Genomic DNA, 11,047 nt, shown 5'->3' with positions numbered 1-11,047 from the left:
GTCTCCAGCGCAACGTTCAGGCTGTGTTGGCATGCCTCTTGAGAGGGTGCCTTGACAAGTAGATCGTCCAAGTAAGGGATCACGGAGTGACCCTGAGAGTGCAGGACAGCTACTACTGCTGCCATGACCTTGGTGAAGACCCTTGGGGCTGTCGCCAGACCGAAAGGCAGGGCTATGAACTGAAGGTGTTCGTCTCCTATAACGAAGCGTAGAAAACGCTGGTGCCCTGGAGCAATCGGCACGTGGAGATAAGCATCTTTGATGTCTATTGATGCTAGGAAATCTCCTTGAGACATTGAGGCGATGACGGAGCGGAGGGATTCCATCCGGAACCGCCTGGTTTTCACATGCTTGTTGAGCAGTTTTAGGTCCAGAACAGGACGGAAAGACCCGTCCTTTTTTGGCACCACAAACAAATTGGAGTAAAAACCGTGACCTTGCTCCTGAAAAGGAACAGGGATCACCACTCCTTCTGCCTTTAGAGAGCACACCGCCTGCAGAAGAGCATCGACTCGGTCGGGAGGCGGAGAAGTTCTGAAGAATCGAGTTGGAGGACGAGAACTGAACTCTATCCTGTACCCGTGAGACAAAATGTCTCTCACCCAACGGTCTTTGACCTGTGGCAGCCAAATGTCGCAAAAGCGGGAGAGCCTGCCACCGACCGAGGATGCGGAGAGAGGAGGCCGAAAGTCATGAGGAAGCCGCCTTGGTAGCGGTTCCTCCGGCTGCTTTCTTTGGGCGCGACTGAGCCCGCCAAGAATCTGAACTCCTCTGATCCTTTTGAGTCCTTTTGGACGAGGAGAATTGGGACCTGCCCGAGTCTCGAAAGGACCGAAACCTCGACTGTCCCCTCCTCTGTTGGGGTTTATTTGGTCTGGGCTGAGGTAAGGATGAATCCTTACCTTTGGACTGTTTAATGATTTCATCCAATCTCTCACCAAACAGTCTGTCACCAGCAAATGGCAAACTGGTTAAGCACTTTTTGGAAGCCGAATCTGCCTTCCATTCCCTTAACCACAATGCTCTGCGTAAAACCACGGAGTTGGCGGACGCCACTGCCGTACGGCTCATAGAGTCCAGGACAGCATTGATCGCGTAAGACGCAAATGCAGTCATTTGAGAGGTTAAGGACGCTACTTGCGGAACAGATGTACGCGTGACAGTGTCAATCTGCGCAAGACCAGCTGAAATAGCTTGGAGTGCCCAAACAGCTGCGAATGCAGGAGCATACGACGCGCCGATAGCTTCATAGATGGATTTCAGCCAGAGCTCCATCTGTCTATCAGTGGCATCTTTAAGTGAAGCCCCATCTTCCACTGCAACTATGGATCTAGCCGCAAGCCTGGAGATTGGAGGATCCACCTTTGGACACTGGGTCCAGCTCTTGACCACTTCAGGAGGAAAGGGATAGCGTGTATCCTTAATCCGTTTGGAGAAACGCTTATCTGGATAAGCGTAGTGTTTCTGAACTGCTTCTCTGAAGTCAGTGTGGTCTAGAAAAGTACTCAATTTACGCTTGGGATACCTGAAATGGAATTTCTCCTGCTGTGAAGCTGACTCCTCCACTGGAGGAGCTTGGGGAGAAATATCCAACATTTTATTGATGGACGCTATGAGATCATTCACTATGGCGTCACCATCAGGTGTATCCAGATTGAGAGCGGTCTCAGGATCAGAATCCTGATCAGCTACCTCTGCCTCATCATACAGAGAGTCCTCCTGCTGGGACCCTGACCAGTGAGATGAAGTCGAGGGCCGCTCATAGCGAGCTCGCTTAGGCTGTCTGGGACTGTCGTCCGTGTCAGAGCCGTCACCCTGGAATGCATGGGACACCTCCGGAGCCCGGAGCTGTTCCAACTGAGGGGGACCAGGGGGCAGTGATTCAACCGTGCCCATGGTCTGAGTTACTGGTCTAGACTGCAAAGTTTCTAGGATTTTAGTCATAGTCACAGACAATTTATCAGCAAAAGCTGCAAACTCTGTCCCCGTCACCTGGACAGTATTCACAGGTGGTTCTCCCTGGGCAACCTCCAGCAGAGGCCCCGGCCGAACAAGTGCCACAGGGGCCGAGCACTGCACACAATGTGGGTCAGTGGAACCTGCCGGTAGAGTAGCCTCACATGCGGTACAGGCAGCATAGAAAGCCTGTGCCTTGGCACCCTTGCTTTTTGCGGACGACATGCTGTTGTCTCAGAGCAATCTAGGAGGGTATATAGTGAAGAAGCACCAGCGCCCGTACAGTGCAATGTATAGCATGCAAGCATAAAAATACAAATGTACACTTCGGCACTAGTGGGGTAGGCACCAGAGGTGCCGCTTACCGCCCGCTGAAAGCGGGTGTGTGGGTCGCTAGAATCCCGTGCCTGGGTCTCCCATAACTTGTCTCCCCTCTCCAGCTCAAACTGCATGCAGGAATGGCTGCCGGCGTTCTGTGAAGAGGGCCGGCCGTGGGCGTGCCTCAGACGAAGAGCGGGAAACCAGCGTCCCACTGTGCTCAGTGTGAGGGCTGGAGTATGTAAAGTAGACTCCAGCCCTCAGCGCTGACGTTCTGCACAGCGTCCCGCCCCCACCCTGACTGGCAGGCCTGGGGGCGGGAACGAAACGAAACTAGGCCGCAAAAAGCCGGGGACTGTAGTAGTAAGCGCGGCCGCCAAATATGCACGGCCAGCGCGGAAGTCCCCGGCGCACCACAAGTCCCAGCCGCGCCGCAGTTAAAACTGACAGCAGCGGCCGGCGCGACCGTTTCCAAAGCATTAACTCCTTCAGCTAGCTGAAGATAGTGTGGCACAAGCGCGCTGTTGTCCCCGGCGCACTAACACACCCAGCAATGCTGGTGTGTGTGTGCGCGATTTGCACGGGGACACAGAGTACCTTTATGTAGCAGGGCCATGTCCCTGACGATACTCAGCTCCATGTCCAGCAGATCCCAGGGGCTGTGGATGGAGCTCGGCCTCAGTGCCTGGAGACCGGTAAGATCCCACTTCACCCAGAGCCCTAAGGGGATGGGGAAGGAAAGCAGCATGTGGGCTCCAGCCTCCGTACCCGCAATGGGTACCTCAACCTTAACAAACACCGCCGACAAAAAGTGGGGTGAGAAGGGAGCATGCTGGGGGCCCTAGTATGGGCCCTCTTTTCTTCCATCCGACATAGTCAGCAGCTGCTGCTGACTAAACAGTGGAGCTATGCGTGGATGTCAGCCTCCTTCGCACAAAGCTTGAAAACTGAGGAACCCGTGATCCCACGGGGGGTGTATAGCCAGAAGGGGAGGGGCCTTACACTTTTAAGTGTAATACTTTGTGTGGCCTCCGGAGGCAGTAGCTATACACCCAATTGTCTGGGTCTCCCAATAGAGCGACAAAGAAATAGCCTTAATATAAAGTGTGAAACTTTGTGTGAGCCTAAAGGCCCCTATAAATATTTAAAGATAGCCAAAACCACCGATATCGGGAGGATCAGCCGATAGTCTAAGGTGTACCGGGTTCTCTCGAATCTTCCCCAACATAATCTGTCAGATTTCCAATGGCCAATCCTTTGTTATCGGAGAGACAAGAGTCTGGCCTCGCTCTATCATAGAGAACACACAAGCATTGGGGGTCTCTACTTACTTAGATACACCCAGTGTCTCACTTTATTTACCAGCAACCAAGAGAGTCACCTCTAAGATCTACTAAAGTATGACTCCTTAGTTCTGTTGGTGACCAATAGCAGAGATATCCGTACAAACACTGAGACATTACTGAGATGTTATTGATTATAGGGCTACATGTAAAGTTAAATGTCATGATTTCGGTTACCTTTCCCAGCATCCTGCCCAAAAAGTAGTAGTGTCTGGCGAAGGAGTCTCCAACAAGCGTCTGTGCTGCAGGATTGGGGTACAGCAAACCCTCATTGGTGGTCTTAAAAAAACCCTGGTTAGGATTAAAGCCAGATTTCAGCAGCTCATTTAAAAATTCCCTAAATATTCCTCCACCATCAATCCCAGCCTCATCCAGACCATGTGTGTTCAGTAAATGGACGCGGATTCGCTTCTTGAGGTCGGGCTCTGCAAAGATAAATAAGGTTATATATTGTAATAGAAATATCTGCAAACAACATTAAATATCTGCAGCTGGACAGGGAAATGCCTATAATCCGGTATCACATAAGTCTATGTTCACATCTGCGCTATGAATTCTAATTTTTTGCTCTGTTGTAGCAGGAACAGGTCCATCACGTTCAGTGACAAGGGCAAGAAGGAAGCCTTATCCATTATGTATCTCATACAAGAACACAATATGTGGACTTTCTCTTAAGGAAACGACTAATTAGAAAGAAATGTATAGAAAATTACCCCTACTTACTAGCAATTTTCCTCAGCTGAAGGCTATTCCTCTATATATCTGCACACGATTTGTAAAAACATTACAAAACACCATGATATATACAATAATACCTGCGTTAAACCACTAACTAAAACCTATTGGTCCCAATCTCTATTGCTCCAATTGAACATTAAGGACACAAAAATAGGTTTTAGAAGGCGTATCCACAACACTCCGAGGAATAAGATGTCTGTGAGGATCTTTTAACTCTGTCGGAACAGAACCCCTGTTGAGATTGCTGATCTGATATAAGAAGAGACAAGGTAGGAGTTTAAGGCATCCTTCGTGAAGGAAAGGTCTTCTTTCTAAACATGAAGGATACTTCTTTGACCCTGGCAGACCTCCAAACTAGCAGGTAACGTCACTGAAGTAGCGTTAGTTGTGAACCGCAGAGTGAAACCACCAGCCAAGGGCGCGCTCATCATTATGACAACAATCAACTGAGTTTTATGCATCCAAAGACCAAAGGACCAGTCAACATCTGCAGAAGCAAGGGACCAGAATCTTGGATAAACATGGTATGACCAGGACTTGGGGTCAATGTATATGCACGATGTGAGACTAAATAACAGGCTGCATAAGAAAGATACAGAGCTTAGCAATCATTAGTCACAATGAGAGTCCAAATGCATGCCCTATGGACTTTTAAGGCCCTAATCTATTGCTATCCTTGTAAGTACATCATCCTGTCCTCTCCCTTTCATGCTTTCCGAAGCATTTCATCATCTAGGATTCATCAGTGGAATAGTTGCCCATTAAGGTCCATAGTGTCTCTTATGCTATGATGGCATAACATCACCAGCTATATGGAAACCATCTTGTCTCAGGTGTAATAGATGAACTTCAGTAATTTCACAGTTATATGTTCACCTGCTATTTAAGTTTATTGCAGCTTTTTGAGTTTAACTCTCCACCCTGGCAATAAAAAGTAACTCCACATTTGTCATGTAGTCACCCCACCTGCTAACCTACATTTGCTTCCCGCAACCTTCTCTGCTGAAACCGGCCCTAAAGTCCTCCTGTTTCAAAGATGTAATAAAAAAAAAATAAAAAAAATCAGGAAAAGCGCTCCGTGTGTGAATCTGCACAGCTAATAGCTGCATACTAGGTAAGACAGACTCACCTTCAGTAGCTGTGCTGATCAGGCACAACAATGAATACACACACAATCACTCAATGTGGCTGCCACACTGACCACCGGCTCCACACCTCCCAGGATCGCCGTGCACTCGCGGATTCACTACCAAAACAGCTGCTGCACCAACTGCCCGCTCCACACCTCCCAGGATCGCGGAGCCCAGGTACCCTCGCGGACTCACTCCCAAACAGTTGCTTCACAGACATCTGGCTCCATACTTCTCAGTATCGCTGAGCCCAGGTGCACTCACAGATTCCCTCCCAAACAGCTACTGCACCAACTGCCAGCTCCACACCTCCCAGGATCACTGAGCCCAAGTACCCTTGTGGATTCACTCCCAAACAGTTGCTGCACCAACCTCTGGCTCCACACTTCCCAGGACCGCTGTGCCCAGTTGCACTTGCAGATTCACTCCTAAACATTTTCGCACCAACCTCTCGCTCCACACAGTTCCCGGGATTACTGAGCCCAGGTGCACACATGGATTCACTCCGAAACAGCTGCTACACCGACTCCCGGCTAAACACCTCCCTGAATCGCTGAGAGCCCAGGTGCACTCACAGACTCACTCAAACAGCTGCTGCACCGACCGCCGGCTCCACACTCACCTAGGCAGGAGCTAAGTAGAACATGGGACTACAAAGCAAAAAAGCGAGTGTATTCGGGAGCTGCAATAGAGAGGATCAGCCAGGTTGTAGATATGAACACTATTTTAATGACTACTAACTCCAGCGGGTCTCAATATTAGTATTGAATATACATGCAATGTATGAAACAGAGTGTCTTTGATTTCACTACTTATTTTTCTGGTATTTTTATACGAAATGTGAATTTATACAGACCCTTTGATGGACTGTTATCAATTTACACATTGTATAGCATTTAAATATCTAGGTGTGCCTTTTTGTATGTATATATACAGTACATATGTGTTATTGTGGCTGAATATACTATTTGGGATGTTAAATGCACTCCTTAATTCTCTTAGTTGGTTTCATGTTTTCAATTATGGCTTTTAACAATGGTTTTTATTATACATATATAATTGTCCATTGCTTGCAATGTAAAGCCCACAGCAATAATAAGGGCTGTTGGTGCTTGTTACGTTGTATGCAACCTGAGGAAGGGCACAGTCAGTCTCTGAAATGCGTAGTGCCATTAAAATAGTGTTCATAATATCCACAACCTGGCTGATCCTGTTTCAAAGATGGCAGCTGCTGTGGCATAAGAAGTCTGCACCTCCACAGCTCAGCAGCGTCACGGATGGCACGGTTCATACTCATCACTGCGCTCCCTATGTCACTGTGGCAGCCGTCGTGGGTGCAGACGGTTCAGAACGCCACCCTCAGTGAAGGAGGTGGTAGGGGGCAATTCTAGGGCACCAGGTACGGTGACTATACATGAGGAATTTTTAGCCACTTTTTAGACCCAGTGTCGCTTTAATGGATATAGGTTTTGCTGATGTGCTGACTGCATTGACAAAAGGCATTTGTGACAATATTACAAGGTTTATAACAGAAGTAATGAGTATTGTCGTATTAACCAGATATAACCCCAATACTGACCATTCTCAGGAGATAGTTTATCATATGCATCCTCATATATGTAGTTTCTCCTAATTGTGACGTTAATGCCATCTAAAAACGGCCCATCCCCTTGTACTTCTTGCTTATCCGCATAGATGAGTCTTTGGAAGATCTAGAAAAAGATGAAAATGATATGAAACGTACGTTTTTAAGTGACAGGTTATAATTTCCCCATAAGAAGAGCCACAGATTCACATCTTCTATGAAAATCTCTGTCCAATCAGTTGGATACTAATTGCTTATTTACTACGGATATAACATCAGGCTCCTTTAAAAACTGTTTTTCCATGGAACATTAGAGAATTTATTTAGCGCTATGCAAGGCGATGTTCACACTGGCATTGTGGCCACTTTGTCTAAATTTCTGACTGCTGAAACATTGAAAGAGCTGGTCCAAAACTAATGCTAATCAGGAGTCAATTATATGGATTCCAATGTGGGTAGATGAAAGGGTTAAAAGCCGTACTGCCGTGGAAAAAATCCCAAAAACTCAAGCTGATGGGTGCTCGTGATCTTTATTTGCCAACACGTTTCAGAGATAATTCTCCTCCTTCAGGACAAAAATCCTGAAGAAGGAGAATTAACTCTGAAATGCGTTGACAAATAAAGATCACGATCATTAATCAGCCTAAGTTTTTGGGATTTCTTCCACAGCAGCGCGGCTTTTAACTATTTCATCTACCCACATTGAGATCTGCCACTGGGGTGCTGTGGAAATAACTCAAAAAAATAATTTAGAAGTACAGTAAAGACTTAAACCAAAGAAAAAGTCCTAAAACTTTAGAATTTTATTAAATACCTAATAAAAATGAGAAAATCTCAAAACTGAAACAAAAATTCAAAAATCACAATGTGTGTTAGCAAAATAGAAAAGGGCAATGGAGGCTGACCCTAGTAAACCCTATTCTTGCCCCTACCTTGCTGCGGAGGACGGCAGCCTGATCCTGTGCATATGGCGCCCCACTCACCGATGACTGACTCTAAAGGCCCTACACATATACAATATAGGACAGTAGAATGCACCACACTAAAGAACAATAACAATGCACCAAACATTGGAAGTAAATAACAATGGGGTGCTGCGGCAGCCATATTACATACAACTATAGTGGTTGTGACTTCTCACAACCACACGAGGGGAGCCTTCCTACTCCACTTGGAGTTTGCCAATATCCTGGATAAGACCCTGTCTACGCTTCTTTTGTCTTTCCAACTATCATTTATTGATATGGATCCTGCATTTCTGCTATCAGTTATACATGGTAGCACTCATGTTTGCCAGTCGGCAGAGGTTTAATAGGCTGCTCAGACAGGCAGACTGCAATTGTGCACAGCAATACAGTAAAGCATAGGCCGTAGTTCTCGGCAGCGCCGGTCCTGTGTACACATGACTATGTGCTGTCGAGAGCGATAATCTTTGTGCAAACTAAAAATAGGGGGTTTTTTTGCGATGAACGAGTGTTTTGCTTGTTTGACAAGTGATCAGTTTGTTTGGATTTCACAATTATTATGAAATTAGCATTTCTAGGAACAGTCGCTGATAATAACTGCGTGGTGTAAATGCACCCAAATCCTTCTTTCCCTCCTCTGACATATTCTAATATTTTGTAACAGTGGTCAAAACAGCGTTCTTTAGCCAAAAATCGAAAGATTTATCCGCCTTTGCTCCAATGTATGTTGACACAATTAGCACTGTAGTTCTGAAATGAATAAGATAACACACTGTACAGTGTTGATTGTAAGAAAGGCATAACATGACATTTCCCATTACCATTACACATATGTAGCAAATACGGAGCGTGCACACATGTATTTCATTGGTGGTGCTAGTGAAATGGGAGTGGGATCCTAGGATACTTAGAGAAGATATTCACTGCTCACTAAGGCAATGTGCACAAACCGCTTTCTTTTGTGTTTTTCCTTGCTTATTTTAATCAATAAAAGAAAAAACATCCCAGCAAAGTCTCTGAGAAGCCTCATTTGCTGTGCACATGCTGCTGCTTTTTTCCTTGCAGGTTTTGCTGCTGAAAAAAGAAGTAGCATGGCAATTGTTTTTGCATTTTTTTTTCTGTGTTTCTATAATCCCCTGCAATGCTTTATCACTACAGGGTATTATATCGCAGCACTTTACCTCACGCACATACAGCATGCTGTGTGAAGTTCTCCGTAGCTCAGTAACCCGGGGTCATCATGCTGATGACCCAGGGTTACCAGTGCAGTAATCTGGTCCCTGTGATCGCATTACTGGGACCCGATCACCAGGGAAAGGTAAGAAAGTCCTTTCCCTGCCTCCTGAATGCTGCGATCGCACTGGGCAGTGACAGCCAGATCCTGGCTATAACATCAGCCAGAGACCCAGTGGTGAACGCAGGTGTGTATACAGCGCCTGAAGCCCCGCGATCGCCATGGCTAAACCCCCCCCACCCCCCCAAAAAAACAGGAACAAAACGCATATGACAACAACGTGCAAATGCAATAAAAAAAAAAAAGCGTGTTTTTTCTGCTGCGTTTTTCCTGCCAAAACATGCTTTTTTGTGCAGAAAAGAAGCACATAAATAAAGTAACGAGGGCACATAGCCTTAATGTTCACCCAAAAGCGTAAAAGTTTATTCAGGTGGTAAATTCACAAGATTAAAAAAAAGTGTTCCTTGTTTCCAACCATAAATGACATTTTGGTTGAAAAATCTTTCTCAAAGAGTCACATCACTGAATCTGCAGGAATGTGGGGGATTCTTATTTGGGCGATACACAGCACCATGTGTGTTATTTTTACCGAAACATCACTATTTATGATCGCAATGAGGAAGCACTTTTTTTTAATCTTCATGTAAAGGTACCACCCGAATAAACTTCTACACTTTTCCTTTAACTTTGAGTGTGCACGTACACATTTCACTAATGGGTACATAACACTGGACTCCTAACGAATTACCGTATTTTTCGCTTTATAAGACACACCTTTGTTCCCCCAAATTTTTGGGGAAAGTAGGGGGTGCGTCTTATAAGCCGAATATACGGGGGGGTGTGTGTGTGTGTATATATATATTACATATACACACACGCACATACATACACACACACTGCAGGCGCCAGGGGAGGTGGGGGCACTGCTGGAGGCAGGTGAACGCTGCGGGCTGCAGCCTTTGATCTCCTGCTCCCGCTCATATAATATGCACAGCCGCTGTCCATCTCCGGTGGTGCGGAAATCGCACCACAGTGACGGGCTGGGGTAGCGGTGCATATTATGTGTCCCTACGCCCCCCTGTGTGTTTTAGATATGGCCCCCATGCTGCTACTCATTCTAAAATAAAAAAAGCTTTCCTTACCCCCTCCAGCGTTTCTCCCCGTGTCCCTGCTTCCACTGTGATCAGGCATGCAGAGATCTCAGTCTGCTGTGCCGATCACATGACCGACACCAAGAACCAGGAAGTGGAGGAAGAGAAGCAAGGAGGGAGACAGGAGGGAGATCAGCGCTGGAGGAGGTAAGGAAAGTGTGTTTTATTTTACTATGGGCAGCAGCCTGGGGGCGATATCTAACACAGGGGGACTTGAGCGATCTATAGGGGCCATGGGCAGCACCATGGGGGCGATATCTAACACAGGGGGACTTGTGCGATCTATAGGGGCCATGGGGAGCAGCATGGGGGTGCTAACACAGGGGAACGTGTGCAATCCATAGGGGGCCATAGGCAGCACAGGGGTACGTATGCAATCCATAGGGGGCCATAGGCAGCACAGGGGAATGCATGCAATCCATAGGGAGCCATAGGCAGCACAGGGGAACGTGTGCAATCCATAGGGGGCCATAGGCAGCACAGGGAACGTGTGCAATCCATAGGGGGCCATAGGCAGCACAGGGGAACGTGTGCCATCACAAGGGGGCTATATTCAATATAAGGGGGCCATATCCAGATTAAGGGGGCTAATTTTAGGATGGGGGGCTATGAGGGACATATACCCAA

The 11,047-nt window shown here is 46.8% G+C and overlaps 1 protein-coding gene across 1 annotated transcript in view; it reads right to left on the bottom strand.

The window, feature by feature from the left end:
• UBE3C (ubiquitin protein ligase E3C) overlaps positions 1-11,047 on the bottom strand; it is a 175,560-nt gene that overhangs the window by 50,521 nt on the left and 113,992 nt on the right. The window contains exons 18-19 of the mRNA XM_075315445.1: positions 7,065-7,197; positions 3,795-4,042 (exon numbers count right to left, since the gene is read on the bottom strand). Coding sequence (XP_075171560.1) covers positions 3,795-4,042; positions 7,065-7,197 — 381 coding nt within the window. The remainder of the gene's footprint in view (positions 1-3,794; positions 4,043-7,064; positions 7,198-11,047) is intronic.

Source organism: Anomaloglossus baeobatrachus, chromosome 6 (genome assembly GCF_048569485.1).
Source record: "Anomaloglossus baeobatrachus isolate aAnoBae1 chromosome 6, aAnoBae1.hap1, whole genome shotgun sequence".
NCBI lineage: Eukaryota > Metazoa > Chordata > Amphibia > Anura > Aromobatidae > Anomaloglossus > Anomaloglossus baeobatrachus.
The sequence above is the reverse complement of the archived record's forward strand: the minus strand, read 5'-3'. Positions and strand labels throughout refer to the sequence as shown.